The sequence below is a fragment of the Myotis myotis genome, unplaced genomic scaffold (assembly GCF_014108235.1).
Source record: "Myotis myotis isolate mMyoMyo1 unplaced genomic scaffold, mMyoMyo1.p scaffold_m19_p_17, whole genome shotgun sequence".
Taxonomy (NCBI): domain Eukaryota; kingdom Metazoa; phylum Chordata; class Mammalia; order Chiroptera; family Vespertilionidae; genus Myotis; species Myotis myotis.
In genome coordinates, this window is record NW_023416321.1 from 17,169,282 (window position 1) to 17,191,287 (window position 22,006).

General features: G+C 48.2%; 1 protein-coding gene across 7 annotated transcripts in view; it reads left to right on the forward strand.

Annotated features, from left to right (window-relative positions):
* PRKCA (protein kinase C alpha) overlaps window positions 1–22,006 on the forward strand; it is a 291,799-nt gene that overhangs the window by 187,475 nt on the left and 82,318 nt on the right. For all 7 annotated transcript variants that reach the window (XM_036339873.1, XM_036339874.1, XM_036339879.1 and 4 more), the window contains one exon: window positions 19,493–19,604. In XM_036339873.1, coding sequence (XP_036195766.1) covers window positions 19,493–19,604 — 112 coding nt within the window. The remainder of the gene's footprint in view (window positions 1–19,492; window positions 19,605–22,006) is intronic.

Consider the following 22,006-nt stretch of genomic DNA (forward strand, 5'->3'; position numbering starts at 1 on the left):
CTGTCTTTAAATTCTCATAATTGACTTTCTCCACCACAGGCCTATAAAACTATGGGGTATGTATAAAGCCATGAATACTTATGTTCATTTGCTATTCTGAACATAAGTATTCTAAACCGAATCGTGTTAATTTCAGAAGAATAGGACAGTGTGTTTAAAATTAGGCACTTATGCGCAAGTTGTCATTGTGTACAGGGACTGCTTATCTTTCCAGGGTAAGATCCAATCTTATCCCAAAATCTAATTAGCAGCTGCTTATTGGTGTATCTGGCATACAACAGCCTACTTTTCTCACCTCCATCACCAGCACACCATCAACAAGGTAAGTAGAGCATTGACCGTTAATGAGAGCCCTCGGCCAGGTGCAGGCTCCTGAGAGTGGAGTCAAGGCCAGCACAGCCTGGGTGGGGAGGAACAGACCCTCGAGGTCAGAGGCACAGCAATCTGCAGGAGAGAGAGTTTCCAGAGACACAGAACTGGACCTCAGGATTATAAACACTTTCAATCATCAGTGCTCTTTGATGCTCTAAATCTGTTCCCAGGCTGTCAGTTTCCTAGGGATGCTGCAGCAAATCACCACAAACTGGTAGATTGAAGAGGACAGGAACGTCTTCTCTCGCAGTCCATGAATGTCCATCCCCGCTATTGTGTTTTTTCCTGGCTGTTTTGGAGGGGTGTGCGTGCTCTGTTTTGTCATCCTGCCAGAGAGGGTTTAGGGGCAGAGCTATTGCAGACATCCCAATTCTCCATAAAGACATTGTTATTCACGGGCATATCCGTTAAGAATTGCATGCAGCTGTATGCCATAGAAAAGCCCCAAATAACAGCAGATACAATAAGAGCCTTTGTTTCTCTCTCGTGTGAAGAGCGCACGGAGAGAAGTAGGCCAGGGCTTAGGAAGCAGTGCCACGTCGTCAGGAGCCAGGCTGTGTCTCTGCTGCATCCTCTGAGCCCCTGGCTCCCATGCACAGTCCCCTCTGCCCCAAAGTGGCTGCGGGAGCTCCAGCCCTCGTGTTAATGCCGCATGCCACGGGTGGGCAAAAGGGCACGTCTCCCCGCTGAAGGACCTGCCTCAAGCAGCTTTTCAGGAAATCCACATGACACTTCCTCTTTTATCTCACTTGTCACAAGGCCACACTTAGCTGCTAGGGAAATGTTTTCGCTGCAGATCTCAGTGTGCCAGGTGAAGACAAGACGGAGGTTCTGCCAGGCAGGAGAGAGGGAATGGATGTTGGGATGGGTAACCAGTATTCTCTGCTCTGATGGGGTTATATTCTTGGGGCTCTGAAGACAACACTTTGGGATTGAGGGTCTGATCTGGGAAGTGACCTACATTTGTAGCCCTGGGGTGAAAATATCCTGCTCTAGAACAACAGCCTTGGAAATGATTCTTACGACAACCCTTTGGTAAGTTAGAGAACTGCCTGTGCTCCCCACTTGAGAGGAAAGCAGTGATTTGCATCTCCATTTTGATCATTTCCCAAAGTAGCCATTGGTCCTTCCAGGCCTGCGTATGCTCTAACAGGGGTGGGGAACCTCAAGGGCCATTTGGATATTGATAACATCATTCGTGGGCCATACAAAATTATCAACTTAAAAATTAGCCTGCGATATTTAGTCAGACATTTAACTAACTCACCCTAATGCCTTGGCAGGACCAGACCAAATGATTTCTCGGGCCTTATACGGCCCGAGGGCCAGACGTTCCCCACCCCTGCTCTAGGAGATAAAGCAACGCTTTGGTAGAGCTGCCTCCAGTTTACAGCAAATCCACAAACTATAATTACTAAAACTCGCATCACAGTGCAATGAGAAGAGCCCCCCGCCAGGGGTCGGGACCCTGTGCCCATCTGGGGTTTACGTGAAATCCCTTTCCTGCCTGCACATCGGGGCAGGGGCTGGAGCTCCAGGTCCCTGTACACTGCTTGGGTTTGAACCTTTGAGTGTTTACTTATAGACCCAGAACTAAGAAAAGTGCTCAGCCATTCTGCCGAGCGAGGTTTTAGGCGACGGGACATCCGTCACTGCTCTGGATCCTGGTTTCAGATGGCAAGAAAAATAGACATATCTTTCTGTAATTCACAGCCCTTCCTGGGGGCCCAAGCAGAAAGTCTGGCTGGCCCCTAGCAAATCATTACTTGCTAATTGTCCAGGAATTTTAGTTCTGTGGAATGTAGACAGTCCATAGTATGTGGACTTAATTTAGCACATTTAAGTAGCTGTGTGAGTCTTTGCCCCGTCACCTCCACCCTAGTCATGATGACAGAAAAAGCATTGTACATTCAACCATCAGGCTTGGATTCTAATTCTGCCCCGGCACCAGATAGCTGAGGATCTTTCCGCAAATCCTTTAACTGTAAAACATGTAAATCCTTTAACTGTAAATCATGAAGAGCCCTTAGAGCACTGAGATCGATTTACTCGTTTATCTCTTCAGTTCATTTTTCAGATGACTTTGAGCAGGCCCTGTGCTCAGCACTGGGGGCACAAGTGAATAAGGCCTGATGGCCGGTTCCATCCACCTTGGTGACTTATGCAAAGACCAGGCTTGGAGCTGTTACATGCAGAGGCACATCCGTCCCCAGCTACTGAAGATGGTAAAAACCACTGGGTGGAGTCTACGCTTTAATGAGACAGATTTGCTCTGAGCCTTGATCACACAATTAATTAGTGAACAATTGTGGTAAATGTCGTAAGCTTATATTCCAGAGGAATCCAACTGGGAGAAGAAGAGCAGCGTGGCTGGAGGGTTAGGCAGTGAGGAGGCAGGAGGGGCCTGGGGCCAGGAGAAGCCCTCGGGAGCCTGGGAGCTCCACGCAGTCTAAAGGTGGGGCCGGTCCGCTTCCTGATGGGAGCAGGAGTTCTAGCTTTCCTGTGGCTGCAGTGGAGGTCCAGGTTCAGGACACAGGCCTGAACAGCACACAATATTAACCAAAAAAAGGAATAAAATCAAGTTCCTCATTTATAATTCTGGCCAACACAGAACATTAATAAACAACAGGCTCTGGAAAAATGAGACAGAAGGCAGTGCGGCCTGTCCGTTCTCCGTCTCTTCCAAATGACACCTGTGAGGAGTCCCAGATGAAAGGGGACAGGTGCCGTGTCAGCTCAGGGCCCGACAGGGACGGGTGACGGGCCGGGTTTTAAACGTGGACTATCTGGGCTGTTTAATGTCTTCTGACCTACCAGGCATGGGCTGTTTTTCTTCATCTTTAATCTAGTTTGGGATTTTTTCCTCTCCTGGCCCATTGGCGGGGTTTAAAGCCCAGCTTTGTTCTTCAGAAGGACCCTACTCCATCTGCCACCAGCTGTCTCCTGTCATTATCTGACTTACACCAGCTTCCTGGGTCTCAAAGAGGGAGCATCCCAGAGCCACTGAGATCAAACAGAGAGCAAATCTGATGATGAACCAGGAGAAACAGGCCAGAGTTTATGCCTCATCAGCCTGTTCCATCCATTTGGGTGAATTATGCAGGAACTGGCTGGGAGTCCCATCAACCGTAGGCAGCTCTGCCTCCCGCTCTCAAAACCCAGGGATCCAGAGATGGAAGAAACTGGTGGGCAACTTCCTGACTGTGGCCACAGATGGGCATATTGCTCACCCTCATCTCTTAGAATCCATACTGAAATTGGGTCAGAGCTCCATAGAACCGTCTGAGGACCAACAAACAGCCTTTCCTTTGTCAAGTCCTTGTAAAGAACATGAAGGACTTTTGGAAATAAGGCACCTTGATGGACCATTGAGTATGGTAAGGACTTCTGTGTTACAGTGCGAAAGAAGCTGGCATTGTTTTGAACCGACGTTGAGATTTTATCAGACTAAGAGGCCGGGGCTGATTTTTCAAGGCCTTCTTGGTGGCAGAAACATACCGTGTCATGAGAGTTTAGTTGGCCCAATGTGGTCACCTGTTCACATAGGCGCAGAAATGCTACATTCATTTTTAAGTCAAGGGTAACTTTATTCTTTCAGTACACTACTGAATGCGTCCTGACCTTGCTACACATGCTAAACATGGTTAGTAATCATTTAGGCTGGCAGGGGTGGCTCAGTGGTGGAGCATTGATCTATGAACCAGGAGGTCACGGTTCAATTCCCAATCAGGGCACATTCCCAAGTTACGGGCTCTATCCTCAGTGTGGGATGCAGCTGACCAATGATTCTCTCTCATTATTGATGTTTCTATCTCTCTCTCCCTCTCCCTTCCTCCCTGAAATCAATAAAAAAAATATATTTTTAAAAAAACTTCATCATTTAGCTGCTCATTCATGCATTCTCATGTATTTTTTCCTCCCTAAATGTTTATGTTTATAATCTTTGCTCTGTACCTAGACCAAACATGTCAAACTCGCGGCCCACGGGCCACATGCCTCATTTATTTGGTCCGTTTTAGCCTTTGAGTTTGACTGCTTGACCTAGGCTCTCTATATACATGTTACAAGTATTTTATTTGTAAAACAAATAGGTTATTTTTTGAACCTATTATTATGACTTTAAAAAAATCATGACAGTTTTCTCTGGTATTCCAAGTCAGTTGAAGGAGCAAGGGTCAGGAAAATAACTTGGCAAAATGTCAAAAGGATGGGTTCTTCCTGGAAATGGCTGTCCCTGAGTCTGCGTCCTGAACCGTGGCATCATGGAAGCCAGAGCTGGTTGCAAAGGGAAACTAATAGGAGTCTCCTCTCAGTGGCCCTCTTTCCGGTCATCTGTGTGAACTGGTCTAAATTGGGGTGTGACTCTGGCAGAGGTTAACCCTCCGCGTGGCCGTGGATTTGAGGAAACCCTGAAGCCCAGGGTGGAGGCAGAAACATTTGACCTTTCAGAGCGAGAGCAATCGCCGTCTCCATCTAAGGAGGCCTGTTGGCATTTTTCTTTTTCCTTTTTTCCCTGGGAGGAAGTGACAGCTGAAAGCCTGGCATTTTCACATGGCCTATTTTCCCCGTGGGAAATGTTTTAAAATATCCATTAAGGCTGCTTTGTATATGCAACAGAAGGGCATACCATGCCCCTCCAATGAATATCATTATCTTCATCTGCAGAGCCAAGGCCTCTGAGGGGTCGCGAGGCTGTGCAAACTTCTTGAGGCCACAGGGTTTGGCAGAGTTCAACTGTGTTGAAATCAGTTCCTTATCTTCCCCCCACTCTGTCTCAAGGCAAAACCTCAGTAAGCAGATGTTTCCAGGAGTTTGTTGTAGCCTCGTTTAGCCCTCCAAAAGGGAGGGAAGGAAAGAAGGAAGCTGGGAGTGAGGCTACCTGTATAATGTCCAGAAAACTATAATTTTTTTTTTTTTTTTTTACCTTGGCTTTGCTTTCCTATCTCATTATGAGGTTACACAGGAATGGAGGGGGTTAGACTGAGATGTGGGTAGTTGTTACTTAGGAACCGCCCAAAGCATTGAAGAAAACAGGCTTTGGGGAGGAATTAAAGATTTCTTCCCAGTAAGCCACACTGTCACGTGTTCCCGTAAGTGGCCACAATGGAGTCATGGATAACTCGGGTCCGTAAGCCTGACCAATGCAGAAGGGTTACCCGGCTTTCAAAGCAGGTTTCCCTTGGTGAGCTTCGTCACTCTGTCATATAAACAGCAAATGACAAGAGAAAGAAGCAGTGATTCGGTGGGAACGTGAAGAAATGGGTAAAAGCCACAAAACTGCTCAGTGACTCATTGGACAGCCTCTGGTGCCTGTTTTCCCGAGATGCTGAAAAAAAAATAAAAATCCAACTCCCTTTTTAAGAGAGTTGCCAAAAGGCTCCATGTCCAAAGAGGGAAGAGGATTTGCCTCTGATCATCAAATGGCTATTCCACCTCCTGGTAGGAAGATGGAAAAGGGAAGCAACGGGGGGGGGGGGGGGGGGGGGGGGGGGGGGGGGGCCAGCACCTGTAACACCTGTAACAGGACAGTAGGACGTGTTTAGAAGTGAGCCGCAGACTGTGTCTACATCTGATGGACCAGAGCTGTGTCACATGGTTCCTTACGTATTCTGTTAGCTAGACATGTTGTCAGTCCATCAAAAACCAAAGATCTCTGCTTAAGTGGGGGAAAAAGGAATCGATGTGGGTTAGGTATCTAATAATGTCTGCTGTGGGGGGCGGGGGTGAGGGCACTCAGGCCCCAGTAAATGGAAACCGAGTGATTCTAAGAAGTCAAAGTGAGCACGTTTTCCACAGCCCGTTGATGCTGGGTGGCATGTGCCCTGTGCCGCTGTCGCACCGCCAGCTGTCCACAGGAAGCCTACAGTTGTTTCCCTGGAGAGGCACCATTCCCGCCGAACCTCTCTCCTAATTCTTCCCTTTATTCTCTGCATGTTTTGTAAGAGGAACTAGCTCCATCTCTCAGCTAACAAAATAGCCTTGAGGGTTGAAGTGCATTTTAGCATGGAGCGTCCGAAAATAACTCCGCTCTGAAGTTCCAGGATGAAGTTGTCCTCTGGCGATCGGGTAGAAATAAGTCGTTATCCGTTTGTCAGCCCGCGTGGCGCTAGGCGCTTGCAGCGGCTTAGTGCGGGCCTCTGCACCTTCTTCTCGAGCATATGGACGCCTCATAGCCTGGCTCCATAGAGAGGACTCGGTGGACCCCGAGTTCATCAAGAAAGGAGGCTCCTGAAACATTGGGTTAATGGATTTGTCCCAATCGTGGAATCTTGGGGGCCTTGGGCTGCAGAGACCCAACAGGGTCGACCCAAAGGAATGGCCGTGTATTTGAGTTGCATGACATGGCATTTTCTTGATGACAGTTCTGCGATTCAGGTTATGTCTACAAATATTTCTCTTTGAAGCGCATCGAAATCATGATTTTTATCCATTGAGGCATTTACATAAGAATTATTTCTTCACCAAGGACCCGCTGACCCCAATTTCCTCCCTTTGCTTTATGTTTACCGACATACTTGGCTCTAAATTTACTGCTGCAAAGCCCAGGGTAATCGATTAAACTCTACCACCGGTTGTGATTGCTTAACATTCAAGCACAAGGATCATGGGCTCCATGTAGGAAATTAGTAGAACCCTTTTCCCCTCTTCATCAGAACCAGATTTCTTTACAAAGCCTTTGATCCTTGGGGTGAGGGTTAAGTGGAAACATTAAAAATAGATGCTTCGTTGAAGGAGGAGGATGCACTTTGCAGGACAAATACCCGTAACCGATCTTTGTGTTGACGTGTTTTCTTAGAAAATGTCATGGAAACCTCAGGGAGCAGCAAGGATAAGAGCGGATACCCACTCCAGCTGCATACAACTTCCAGATGTGACCAGGAGAATTACATCTAAAGCAGAGTGCCTGGTTGTGTCAGAGTGACTTCTGATCCTCAGATGCCTGTGTAGTGCTAAACCTTAGCAGGGTTTTGCAACTAAATGCAAAGAGTCTACATTAAGAAGAGGGTCTTTAAAAAAAGAAGAAAGAAAGAAAATGGTCTTAAAACAGAGAGAGAAAGAGAGAGAGAGAGAGAGAGAGAGAGAGAGAGAGAGAGGTTTAATAACAGTCGTCACAATTGTCTGCCTACAGACTTCTCGGGAATAGTGAGCAGCTCATAGTTAATTGCATGCACGCGTGGCCGTCTCCATCTGTAATCTAAGAAATGAAATTAACAATAACAGAGGAAAGCTCATTACAAACAGATGTGTTTACCACCAAAACGTTAGCCCAGCAGAACAGATCCCTGCCCCCGAAGACGGCTCACTCCTTTTCATCGGAGCTCAAGGACAAAATAGCCGTGTAACCGAATCGTTTTAATGTGAGTTGTAATCAGACTTGACTCCCCGTGGTTGTCTCCCCTTAGGACCATGGTTTTCACACATTAACGTGAGCAACTGACATCCCCAGGAGATGAAATGTCAGAGGGACGCCTGGCCTGTCGGGAGATTAGCTCCATAAACCGGAGAGGACTGACCTTTCCCAGGAAACTTCATTGGTGAGAAAGTTTAACAGCCAAGACGAGAACGGAAGGACACACAAGGAAGGGTTTTCTCTCCTCTCTTGCCCTGGGGGGAGAGCGTTGCCGCCTCATTTCTTTGGTAAGAGAAGGTGACTCACTCCCCTTTCCCACCAGAAAACCTATGTCATCGCTTTTAGCCGTGTAAGTTCACCACTGAAATCAGTTAACATTTCTACAGTGTTCCTGAACAGGTGACAATGTGTCTAGCACTTGATTATCCCATCCTTAACCCTTGACCTTAGCGAGATGTTTTTATCTAGATGAGCAGCCCAGCTTGCCCACTAGCTGCAGAGAGTCCGACAAGCCCTCCCGCCTGTCCCAGCCATCGTGGCCCTTTTCAGGAGGAGGAGAAAGGAGGTCCAAACACAGCATCTCTGGGAAGAGACATTGTCCCTCATGGTAGCCACTAGCCATCGGTGGCTGCTTAAACTTAAGTGACTTCAAAGTAAGTGAAAATTTAAAGATTCTGCTCCTGCCCCATTATCATGACTCAGTGGTTGAGCGTCAACCTATGAACCAGGAGGTCCCGGTTCGATCCCGGTCCGGGTATATGGCCAGGTTGTGGGCTCGATCCCCAGTGTGGGGTGTGCAGGAGGCAGCCTATCAATGATTGTTTTCATCATTGATATTCTCTCTTCCTCTCTCTCTCTCTCTCTCTCTCTCTCTCTCTCTCTCTCTCTCTCTCTCCCCCCCCCCCTTCCTCTCTGAAATCAATAAAAATATTTTTTAAAAGGAAAGATTCAGCTCCTCAGTGGAAGTCACTATATTTCAAGTGCTCTGCGTGTAGCTGGTGGTTACTCTGTAAGACAACACAGATACGAGACAGTCCTGTCTCTGCAGAGGTCCCATTGGACACTGGGGGGCTGCATCGTTAATTTCTCTGATGAACAAACCTTTCATCTTTCAAGACCCGTGAGAAAGTCTCCCAGGGTGAATTATGTGGCACACTACCTTCCCTGTCGCCGTTTCCATCTGCATCCACGAACAGAGGCCAATTAGACCGGTTTAGCTGTCAAGAGCTGCGGACTTGATAAAGGATCATAGAAAATGATCTTCCAGAAAGAACAGACTGTTTGAGAGGCTCGCATCCTGGAGGCTGAGTCAGATTCCGGCCTGACTTAACTTCTCGGGAACAGACTGTATCAAGAAGAGGACCGCAGGCTCCAAAACCCACATTCATCGGCACGGCTGTGGCAGCAGGAGCCCTCTCCACCTCTAAATCCCTTCGGCCTGCGGCCCTTGACCTCACCTGTTCCCCTCAGTAGGAATCAAGAAGTATCTGTTTTTCTGCTCCGGCTTGGGCCTGTGCCGGGGTCCAACCCCAGCGGGTCCAGGGGTCCCCAAAGGTGTGGACGGAGTCGGCAAAGAAGGAATGACATGGAGGCAGCGTTCAGTTGATCAGCAGCCTAGCCAGGATCTCCAGCCAGGATCTCCAGCCAAGTTCTGGTCTGGATCTCCAGAGAGGTTCTGCTTCAGATCTCCAGCCAGGTTCTGTGTCCATGTTCTCTTGCTAGGTTCTCCAGCCAGGTTCAGTCCAGGTTCTCCAGCCAGGTTCAGTCACCAGGTTCTAGTCAGGTTCTCTTGCCCATTTCTGTAGTCAGGTTCAGTCCAGGATCTTTTGCCATGTTCTCTCCAGCGAAGTTCTTCTGTCTCTAGTTCTGTCTCTTGCTGTCTTATTGCATCTGTATTTATACCAGTTGATTCAATCCTATCAATCTCTATTACAAAGGTTAGGGCGTTTCTTATCTTCATTCCAGGGAGTAAAGATTATGTAGCTTAAGCATGATTGTTCCTAGTTAAAGTGATTAATTACCCACCTGGCACTAGTTAAGAGGTTTTATTCCCACCTTAACTTCAGGGGAAAATCCCTACCTGGGGAAACAACCTTTCTCAGAGAGGAGACCTTGGTTAAAACACATAGTGCCAAGAAGGTGAGCAAACATATTAAGAACAGTATGCCATATGTGCCAGGTCCCTTGAAACAGCAAGCATGGACCGGCTCCCGGCAGGCCTGTGGGCAATGGTAGGAATGGAAACCTAGAGATGTTGAAGGTGGGAGATGCCGCTACCGTTCATTCCCATCTCGTGATATACAGGCTGCGTCTGTATATGTTGTCTTTTGTCCTGTCCTCAGAGGAAAGTGGTCTTCTAAAAGAAGTAAGTTTGGGCATCTCTGGGTCAAGTTCATCCTGACACCAGAACGAGCCTCTGCCCAGTACATTACTGAGTCTGCCCACCGTTAGTTCAGTAGGGTCGGACCCATCAGTTGAGTTAAAAGGCGAGAGTTGAAATCCTGGCTTTGCCACTTACCAGCTTTGGATCCTGCTTAAATCACTCACTTTCCTGGGTCTCAGTTTCTTCATGGTTCACCTCGCCCTGTCCTCCATGACCCTCCAGGGCCATTTCACAAGGTAACAGGCAGTAATGCAAGCCCTTCGAGAGCTAAGCAGTAAGTGTTTCTGACCCCTTTCCTGCACCAGAGCACCCTCTGAGGGAGGATGGACGAGCAGGTAAACTGGAAGCCTTTCCCAACCCTGTGCGTGCAGGCGGAGCAGCGGGCTGTGGAGCGGCCTTTGAACTGGTTACAGGGGCCCACGGCTGCCATTTGGTTTTGTTACACTTCCTCTTCCCTTTTATTTTTTTAAACACATTTATTATTGATTTCAGAGAGAAAGGGAGAGAGAGAGATAGAAACATCAATGATGAGAATCATTAATTGGCTGCCTCCTGCACGCCCCCTACTGGGGATCGAGCCTGCAACCCGGGCATGTGCCCCGATCAGGAATCAAACCTGGGACCCTGCAGTCCCCAGGCCAATGCTCTATGTACTGAGCCAAACTGGCTAGGGCCCACTTTTCTTTTAAATGTTGACTTTTCTAAGGTTAAGCCAGTTAATAGAGGAAAGAATATTGTTGTTTTCTAGAATACTCGCCCTCACATTATTTCTGGGTCCAAAATAAAAAGAACAGCACGTAGAGGTACGTGTACAAATGCAGTTTAACGGCACCCCCTCTGCAGAGAGGACAGAAGCACTGAAGACGAAACCCTTGGGCGGGACAGGCAGCGCTGAATTTCCGCCCTAATTGTGACACCACTGTTTGCTTCAAGTAGAAATCTGAGCCTGCCCTGAGTAATATTTTTGTTAGGCTTTTGTTTTGCTCTTTAAAAAATAAAACAGTAAAACAAATTTCAAATGTGCAGAGCATGTTTCTGCCACCCTAAGGTCCAGCTTCCGTGTTTCACATGAGCTGTGCAAACAGAACCGCAGTCTAAGATGAAGGATCGGAGGTGTCCGACGCGGTTCGGAGGCACAGAGAGCTGAGCAAGTGCTGTTTTTGCCGTCCTTCAGGCTGAGCTCCAGGAGGCATTGCTTAGGATGCATTGAAAGTCCCAGTCGGAGGAAAGCGCATCAGCGTGACCTCCTGTTGTTTAGGGAGAGGGGAAGAGAGAGGCACGCGTGTGCCTGGCACCTGTGGGTGCTCCAGACTCTCCGGCACACAGCAGCCCAGCGCAGAGCTGCTTGGTGAAAACTGCGGAAGCGAAATGCAGTGTTCGCACAACAGGCAGGTAGGAGGGGACAGTTCAGGTGCACCTGTGACCGTGCTTTGCATGATGGAAGGCCAAGGTGAGCGTCTCACCAGTCCCATCTCCACACCGAGCCCAGTGCATCAGTGTGAGACTAAGCACCAGAGACGACAGCGGGCGAAAAGAATGGGTTTTTTAAAACACAGAAGATGTTCGGCTGCCGTGTGGATTCAGCCCAGCCGTCCTTCACTGACAGATGAACCTTCACTGCTGCTCAGCTCCCCGTCTTAGCAAAGACACGAAGAGCCATCAGGAGAAAGAACTGTCACTTCTTGAGGCCGGGGGAGGGAAGGCCGTGTCAGCCATCATTTGGGGGAGGCTCTCGGCAGGCACAGAGCGCACGGGAGCAGCCCAACTCCAAGACAGACGCCTGCACCTCACGAAAACCAAGTCCAGACCAGGAGTTAAAAGGCACTTGTTAGCCGAGATAGAAACTGGTTACTGACAAGCTTCTCCAGAGCAACCAGGCGGCCTTGATCAGAACCAGACCCCCGGCTTGTCGTGGACGGGGAGCTTTTAAATTCAGTCTTTTCTGTTTATTTCGTGGCCCAGATCTTCACTCTGGCCTTTATCCTGAGAGCTGATAAGACCCTCGCGCATGTGGGCGCACAGACAGGTGGGTAGCGTTGCCTGTACGAGGGAGACTGGAAATCACCTCCATGCCCAGGAATACGGTGCATCCTTGTGATGAAATATCACACAGTAAAATATGATACTGCTTTATAGTTAACAACATGGGAAGATGTTTAAGATGAGCTGTTAGGTTGTTGGTTTTTTTTTGTTTTTTTGTTTTGTTTTGTTTTGTTTTGTTTTGGTTGTTGTTTTTTTTTAAGAAAAAACTAGAGACCTAGTTTATTTAAGATGATTCCTAAGAAAACACACACACACACACATGCACACACATACATCATTCTTGAATGAAACATAACCAAAACATTTATATATACATATCGTTTTCCTTTCTGCTGCACTGTATCCTGTTACAACAAGTATGATCATATCTGCATACATGAAAATATCATATCTGCATACATGAACATGTGAATAAACAACTGAAAATAACAAGTGGGCGATAAATATTTTGCCATAGGCTGCATGTTTTTAAAAATAAAGCATGAAGTTATAGTTGCAAAGATCCTTGGGTGTCAGGAAGTAAATATCTCTCAACATAGCTACGCGGGGTGGCTATCTGGGAGAGATTAATTGGGAGTGATGAGTGACCTGCAGGAAGAATCAGAGGCACCTGAAGAAAACTGGGCCCCTTTGGACGTTGCATTCAAGAAAGAGACAGGGATCCACCCTCCACCGCCTCTGTTGGGTTTAATCAGTTGAATAAATGCCAGCTTCTGGGCAGTCTCCCAGCCTTCTTGCAAATAATGATAGGCTTTTCCAATCCGTGACAAAAATAAGGGCAGCATCTGGGGCACATTATCAACCTGCAGCAAATGTGAGGCTTCTGAACATGTGCCACACCATCTCCTCAGGCCAGGCCAAGGCTCCTCACAGGAACAACGGCCCAGTTCTGTCTTCACTCAGTTAAACAAAGCTGATAGGATCTCGGATGCTCTCGAATAAACATGTCTCCATTTATCTCTGATTTGTTCTTAGATAGTCACATAAACTTGGCCTGGGTGGTTTTTATAGGAAACAACTTTGTTCAGGACTGGCAGGGCATTACATAATGAAGATCCTTCTTGTATTCCTGTTTTATTTCCCTTCCAAACTATGGTCCTGGAGCTAACGAGGTCTTTAATGAGCAAAAGCCTGATTTGTGCTAAAATAAATTGCTATGAAACTTTGTCTAATGGACATACCACCTGGTATACCGTAGGTGTACAATGAATCATTTTTATATGTTTTTATTGATTTTAGAGAAGAAGAAAGAGGGGGAGAGAGATAGAAACATCAATGATGAAAGAGAAGCATTGATCGGCTGCCTCCTATACACCCTCACACGGGGGATGGAGCCCCCAACCCCAGGCATGTGCCCTGACTGGGAATCAAACCGTGACCTCCTGGTTCATAGATCGATGCTCAACCACTGAGCCATGCCAGACAGGCATGAATCATTTTTAAGATGAAATGAAGAAATGGGCTAGCTAACTAGGAAATGATAGGTTTTGTGGTTTGAATATTTGCACATTTTAAACATCTTATTTTAACATCAGAACTTCAGACAAAACCATCAAAGTTTTTTTGTAATTGATGAGACAGTGACACGTGTCATGCTTTCGTCTGGAAGTGGTGACACCATAACTTTTTCTTACAAGTAGGGAGATGTAGCTTTTGTATGATAGAGCTTCTCATTAAGATTGCAGCTTTATTGATGGCCGCTGGTACCAATATCTGCACAGTGATCTCCGCAGATTGCTAGAGAAGCTATCGGCAAAGCCGTTTATCACCAGGTACAGCAGTTGTGCCCCAATTTCTCCAACATACTGGGGTGTCCCTCTAATGGCATCTCATGAACCAGTTGAAATATAACCACGTATGTTCAGGTGGGAGTCGTGGTAGTTTGGATTACATAGGTATGTATGAATTCTTTCTTTTTTTTTAACTTAAACCTTTTCAGGTACTATTTAAAGGCTGCCATCTCCACAGCCAGTCTGTCCGCACATTTCCCGGGAGGCATGTTACTTATATATCTGTCCTGCTATGTTACCATTCTGTGCCTGGCAGTTATATTTAACCCTGTTTTTACATAAGTGACATTATATTTTCTGTTTCATCCTATGGCTTCCTCTTTTCATGAGACACTATGTCTTGGAGATCTGTCCATGTTGCTGCAAGAAGATTGAGCTCATTCGATTTAGCTGCTATATAGTATCGCTAGGTGTAAATATGTTACGGTTCATTTAGCTTTGCCTTGCTGGTAGAGGTTTATATAGAACTTTATTCAAAGAGTTTGTCGACATAAGGATTAAAGCACCTTGCACAGCTTGGCAGAGGACCTATACGAATCTTTCTACCAGCAAAGTCTGGTTAGACAAGTTAGTCCAGCTGTGAAGGTGGATGTGAATCATGAGAATAAAACAGGGCTACATTAAGAGCAAAAGTGAGCTGTCACCAGACATGGACGTTCCTTAGTTCTTTCTTGGAACAGGCAACATGCAATGAGGCCAGTGTAATCAAAGGCAAAGTGCCCTCCCCGAGCCCGAATGGTCAGCCAGGCTGATTCGGGAGCCCGAGGCAGGCGGTGAGCGCCTGGCTCAGTGCATGCCATCCAGTGTAATAACTATAATGGTACCCAAGTCACATAAAATCACCCTGCTCATATGATCTGGTTTGGGTGATAGTCTCACATCAACAAAAAATTTTAAGTAGGAATTTAAAAAAGCAGAGAGTTAAAAAAAAAAAAACCAACACACACAAACCTGCTTCCCACGAAATTGAACATCACAGGAATGTTGCCAGATTCCGCTGAGAGCAGTGTTTTTTTGGTGTTGCTTGTATAGTCAGCACATGGGTGACATTTAGACCCAGGCTTGGCTTGCAAGCGTGATTCATGAGGACATGTCAGATGGCGAACGTGGGGGAAATTTCCCTTGGTGTTCAGAGGGAGCAGCTTGAAGGAGCCATGGAGCTCTGGGTGATTGCAGAAGTCACACCGCAGGGCGCCCCCCTCCCCTCACACCCCCCCCCCACACACACACACCCGCCGTTCAAAACAGACTTGTCCAGAAACTCAAAATCTGAACTCCAGCCCTCAATGACAGCCATTTGGGTCCTTTAAGAGAAACATGTGGAGGGGAGGGGGTAAAGGGGGTGAAGGGGGCCTAATATATGAAGATGGAAGATGATTTGATTTCGGGTGGTGGGCACATGGCATAATATACAGATCTTGTATCATAGAAATCTACACCTGAAACCTCTACGATATATGATTTAAAAAAAAAAAAAAAGACAGGAAATTTAAGACCCACACAGCATCAGCATTTGGTGCAGCGTGGTCCAGGGGTTTATTTTTAACATTCTGCACAGTGATGGTGACGGAGGTGGTGTTGCTGATGAGGAAAGACCTAGGAAGTCCTGGTAGAATGTTTCTGAACGCAGGCTAACGAAGCCCCTGCATTTAGCAACAGACTCATAGAACTTAAAATGTTTGTTGTTTTTCCCCCTAAAAGGTCTAGCTTCGGGTTTGTGGGTGAGACTTCATTCGTGCCTATGAACATTGGTTTAGCCGAAAATCTCTTTTTCCTCCCCCAACCGTGTATATGACGGAGCATCTGAGCCGAGCGTTTTCCACTTTCATGAGGCTGTGCTGGCAGGCGTGTGACCTGTGACAGCAGGGTTCCTGCTCCACTGAATAAGGGGCTGCCAGTGCCTGGGAAGGAACAAAGAGGCTTTGCCTGCATCGCACTAAAGGGGGGAAATGTTGCTAACTCGGCAAGAGTCAAGGCTGGGTGTGTGTGCCAGCCATTACTGTGTGGCCTTGGGTGCAGCCAAACTTAGCTTATATGTGAGGCAACTTTACCTAGAACCTTCCAGTGAGCAGGGACAAAAGGATGCTTTGTTAAAGATTCAGTCGTTCCTTACACGTACTGAAGGTCCAGCGTGTGTGAGACAATGCTGATTTAAAGACAGATTTCTGCATCCTGGGGCTTTGCAGTCCCAGAGGAACCTGCTGTGATTCTTTTCCCTTTTTGCTTTGGTTTCCAGGAAGCTCGAATGGAGATTAACTTAATACTTAAAACCTCATTGTCAGCCTTGGTTCTGGTCCAGTTGCGAGCTCCGCCACATGCTTTGGGAACTGTCTTTTAGGCTGCGGTGTCTGTCCCCCAGGTGTGTGTGTGTGCATGTGCGTGTGTGCATGTGCGTGTGTGCTCTGCGAGGTCAGAGGAAAGAGGAACGTTGGCTCTGGTGCAGGCCTCTGGGGAGGCGTCCTGAGAGGAGGAAGCAGCCCTCACTGTTGCCTCTTTACGTGTTTCAACAGGAGGGTTGTGGCATACGTTGGTCCCAGCAGGCAGAGGGAGCAGCCACAGCAGAATGAGAGAAGCCTGGGTGCTACCTGGGGGTCACGCAAGCGAAGGATGGGGGTCCAGGTTTATGATGTAGGAAGGCATTCGAAGGCCCCATCCATCAAACAGGGCTGCTCACAACCTGGGGACCAGTGAGACCTGTCCCCCTGAGACTCCTGAGTCTCAGCGCCACTCCCCCCCCCACCCCCCCCCCACCCCCGCCTCCCTGGCCTCACGGAGCCTCCTGTCACAAAGCCCATTGGAGCCAGTGGGGGCGGCTCCTGCCACGTGATGTCCTGGAGGCGCCTGCTCCTCCGGCACCGGAGCTGACACACCCTTCACTGCCCCTGGCCTGGCGGGCACCGTGTATGAGCCCTCAGGCAGCCGGTGCCTCAACATGGTTTTTGTTTTGAAAAACTGATGAGAAAATTTTGGAAAGAGTATGTGTTTCCTTAATGTAGAGAAAAGCATTCTGATTCTGCTTTTCAGACACATCTTTAGACTCGCCCTCCCATGACCCCTTCGCGTGAGATTCCAGGGGCTGCGCATTTTATAAATCAGTGACATGAACCCAGCAGATATCACTGTATTCCCCACGCGGTAAACAGTGCATTTCACTCACAAGCTGCTTAATAAAAGTGCAGGCTCTGGCATTACGCATGTAGGAGCTGGCGAAACCCTAACGCCTGCCGTTTAGGTAGTGGTAGGGCATCGGTGTCTACGCGCTGGTCTTGCCACGTGCTGTGGTTGTGTAACCTGTGTCACTGCGGAAGGCTGGCTGCGGGAGTGTATGGGAACATCCACACTATTTTTGCACGTTCTTACGAGTCTTAAATTATTCCAAAGTAAAAACACATTTGTTGTTGTTGTTTTCTGTTTTTGTGGGGTTTTTTGAAGCAAGACAGAATCAACGGGATCATCGAGTGTAGATTTCAAGCTCTAGTGTAGCAGTGGCTCCCCTCGCCCCTGGCACCCTCCGCAGCCCTGGCGCTCCTGCCCACGTAGGGCTCCGTGAGAAGCCCCTTCAGAGAGGATCACCCTCCCAACGCCTGTGGCTCCAGGTGGGGACATCGGGGCCTCAGAAGTAAAACGCAGTGCTCATTGGTGATTATTGACGAGAACCCGGGGAGGGTTTAGTACCGTTGCTCTCTGTAAATCCCGTAAGTCACAGTGTAGACTGGCTGCGACCCGGGAGACAGGAAACGGGGCTCTATGCCCCCTCATCTTCTTTCTGGTGTGTGGGAGAGGCCCTCATCCTACGGACGATCCATGCACAGCCAGCTGGGTTGGCAGGAGGTGGCACAGTTTACCCCTCAGGGTGGGCGTTTGCCACGGAAGGCCCGTGTCCACCAGAGGCAGGAACCCGGGACCCGGGACCTGGAGGAAGTCCCCTGGCTGCTTGCCACCTTGGCGTCCACTCCGATCCCCAGGAGGACTGGGCTATTAGCGTTCCTCTCCCTTCCCATCCAGGCCCAGGTCACTGAAGTGAGGGAAGCCTGGGCACCTTGGCTCACTTCCAAGGAAAATACAATCGCAATCATCTCCTCTCGTATTTGCTTACGGACTTTCAGGTCGCAAAGCCCTTAGATGTTCCCTAAGCTGCGCCTCGCTCCAGGCTCTCCCCTGGGCAGACTGGCTTTTTTCTGTTTTATTAATAAGGGGCATGACCTCTCCAAGGTCATTTACTGGGTTTGTGTTGAGGCAGCAGCCACAGAAAACATGTCAGTGGATGAGCATGCCTGCGTGCCAGTGAAAGTTTATTCACAAAGCAGGTGGTGGTCTCGTTTCCAAAAAAAAAAAAAAAATTGTGTTGTGAATGCAGAAGTTTGTTTAAAAGACGTTAAGACCAGAGCCTCATTCTGGGTGGATTTCTGAAAACCCTGGGGTGGGAATCAGTGTCAGAGACACAGATGCGGTCAAACCCGATCTCCGACATGCACTGGCCATGTGACTCTGAAGGTCACCATCACCTCTGTCGAATGAGGGTAATAAGTACAGTAGGTCCTCGGGTTACGTCGGACGTCCGTTCCTATGGCGTGACGTAACACGATTTTCACCCGAAGTCGGAACCCACCTACCTAAGCACCATACGCACCTACGTCACTCACATGGAGCACATACACAGCAGTAATGAAGTGAAACAGTAAAAAAAATGTAAAAGAAACAATTCCTGACCTTTACTTGTGGGTAAATAAATAACAAAAAACAAAGCACATATGTACATACGTCGAAATGACGGAACTTTTTTTTTTAATAAATAAATGGGAGATGGCGACGGAACGACGGAACGACGTACATCAAGTCCGACGTCACCCGAGGACTGTCTGTATACAGCGAAAAACTGGGAGAAATGCTGATGTTTATCAAGGCGGGTGGTGCTTACACCAGCGCGCAATTCCCTGCCTTCGCACGGTTCCCCACCTTCCCCCCTCCTCCTTCCTTTGCCGCAGCATCGCCACCAGGAGGGGCAGGTGGCCCCCGGGGAAGGGAGAGGACGGGAGTGAGACAAACCCTTGTGTTGAGGGCTGACTTTCAATAGATCACAGCAAGGGCGCTGCTCTGCTACATACAAAACCCCAACCCAGAAGCAGGTTTAGCACCTTTGGGGGCCGGCCGGCAAGGGGAAGGGACCGCGGGAGGTTGGCTGTGGGAGCACACTGACCACCGGGGGGCAGCTCCTGCATTGAGCATCTGCCCCTGCTGGCCAGTGCACGTCATAGCGACTGGTTGACCGGTCGTTCCGGTCGTTCCGGTCGTTCGGTCATAACCGTCGCTTAGGCTTTTATATAGAGAGATCACCAGAGCCTTGAGAAAGAGAGGTGTGCACTGCTCCTCCTGGATTTGCCCATCTGAGCACTTTACTCAGATCGACTTCTTTTGGCTTCATCCCAGTCTGGTTCCATTTGGGACCTCGACATGGGAATGGGGAGTCGGGGGAAGGGTGCTGGCCTTGGCTCTTAGCCCACAAAGGTGCCCTTTTGTGACCAAAATGAGCAACCTTGCTGCTTCTCCCCGCAGGACCCCCGGAGCAAGCACAAGTTCAAAATCCACACCTATGGAAGCCCCACCTTCTGTGACCACTGCGGGTCGCTGCTGTACGGGCTCATCCACCAGGGGATGAAATGCGACAGTAAGTACCTTCTCTTTTCCAGCCCATGGCCAGGCTCCCAGCCTGGGCCCGGACTTCCCTGGTCGCATCGGGTGCAGTAACGTGCAGCTCCAACTCATCAAGAGGGAGCACTCATTCCGGTATAGACCAGACCAATAAAGTGTCGGATTTCTCCCCAGCCAAAGTTCTGGCTTGTTAAACGACTTCACTGCCTCATTATGGACCCCAGGAAGCACCCAGTCGATCCACGACATTGGTGCTGTCACAGTTTTTCATGGTAGAAATCTTCAGTCCCTATGAAACGCAGGCGCGTCAAACCCCGAAGCAGATGCATGCGTTGGAAAAAGACTCCATGCTCTGCGTTTGGTTCGGCTTCGGAGTAAGCTAAGCGATCACGGTCGCTGTCCTCCTGGGTCTCTAATGAGTGGGCGGATGTGGAAAAATCCAGGAGGTTCTCCTTAAACTGAAACCACCGTGAAAACAAGAGACAGGGTGGCATCTCACTGAAGTTCACTGGCCCTGCATGTCCCTGGGCGGCTCAAATTTCTATCCGTTCAGTTAGGATGAAGTCACCAGAGACACGGGTGAGGACAGCCACCCACCTCCGTGCCCCTTGCCTGTTCCGTGTGTATCTCCACTGGCTACCAGGGGAAAGAACAGCTATGGAACTCTTGGCTTTAACAGTTCCTATATGTTGAGATGCATTTCCCAGACTATTTATTTGCTTCGGTAAAAGTGTATACTTTGAGGACACGAAAGGTAATGACTAAGTCTGTTTTTCTAGTAGACAAGAAAGCGTCAGGGGAATACCAGCATCTGGCCATTCATTAACGACTGTGATTACGGCCAGGAGCACAATATGTGTATCCTAAATGGAGCAAACACGGGACATAAAAATAAAGACACATGAACTTCACAGAGTAGATGGGCAGTTTCTCCGAACACAGGGTTCTCCACTTCAGCAGGCTGTGGAAAACTTTTTAAATCACATTAGTTTTTTTCTTTCCTTTTTCTTTAAATATATTTTTATTGATTTCAGAGAGGAAGGGAGAAGGAGAAAGAGATGGAAATATCCATGATGAGAGAGAATCATTGGTTGGCTGCCTCCTGCACGCCCCCCATTGGGCATGTGCCCTGACCAGGAATCAAACTGTGACCTCCTCGTTCAGTGGTTCTCAACCTTTCTAATGCTGCGACCCTTTAATACAGTTCCTCATGTTGTGGTGACCCCCAACCATAAAATTATTTTTGTTGCTACTTCATAACTGTAATTTTGCTACTGTTTTGAATTGTCTGATATGCAAGATGTATTTTCATTGTTATAAATTGAACATAATTAAAGCATAGTGATTAATCACAAAAACAGTATGTAATTATATATGCGTTTTCCGATGGTCTTAGGCGACCCCTGTGAAAGGGTCGGTCGACCCCCAAAGGGGTCGCAACCCACAGGTTGAGAACCCCTGTCCTAGTTCCTAGGGCGTCACTCAACTGCTGAGCCACACCAGCCGGGCCAAGCTGTGGAATTTCATAGCCTAACGTAACCCAGGGATCTCAAAGACATGGTTTTCAGGGCTCTGCAAGTGCACATTGGAGGTGCATTTGTAAGTACATTTGTCACTGCTTTCAACGTTGGAACAAAAAGGAGCACTTGAATGTGTGACACACTCAACCCTGACGCGTTGAGGGTGGCGTAGGAGACCGGATGCTGCCCGGCGTCACTCACTGAGAGGAATGTGTAGCCAGGTTTCTCCTGCTGCATCCACTGCACTGAAGCGTCCCCGGGCCTGGGAAGGGGGAGCTAGACAGTGTTGCCGCTGGTGCACACTCTTCTGTAGGAGCCGGGGCTCTGGGCCTGCATCACTGTAACGAGAAGCATCAGTAAACAAGTTCTTGAGGCCGAACTGGGACTTCACCCAGCATCCCTCACAGCTGGCTGCAAAATGTGTTTGGATCTGAGGGCTTTGTTGGTTGTCCATGAATGTCTTAATAATAAGTAAATGGTATAAATTTGAATTTATTATATGCTAATAAAAGAATACTCATCTGGTTTACATATTAGGATTCTGCTTAAGTCTTTATTGGAAAATGGGTTCTGTTGGTTTTTTTTTAAAAAAATCTGAAAACCAGTGCTTTTAAAAAAATATTTATTTTTATTGATTTCAGAGAGGAAGGGAGAGGGAGAGAGAGATAAAAACATCTATGATGAGAGAGAATTATTGAACGGCTGCCTCCTGCACGCCCCACACTGGGGACCAAGCCCACAACCCGCGCATGTGCCCTGACCGGGAATCGAACTGTGACCTCCTGGTTGATAGGTCAGTGCTCAGCCGCTGAGCCACACTGGCTGGGCTGGAAACCAGTGCTTTTTGTTTTGTTTTGTGTAAAACTCCTTTCCTTGGAGTCCTGAGGCCTCTGGGGCG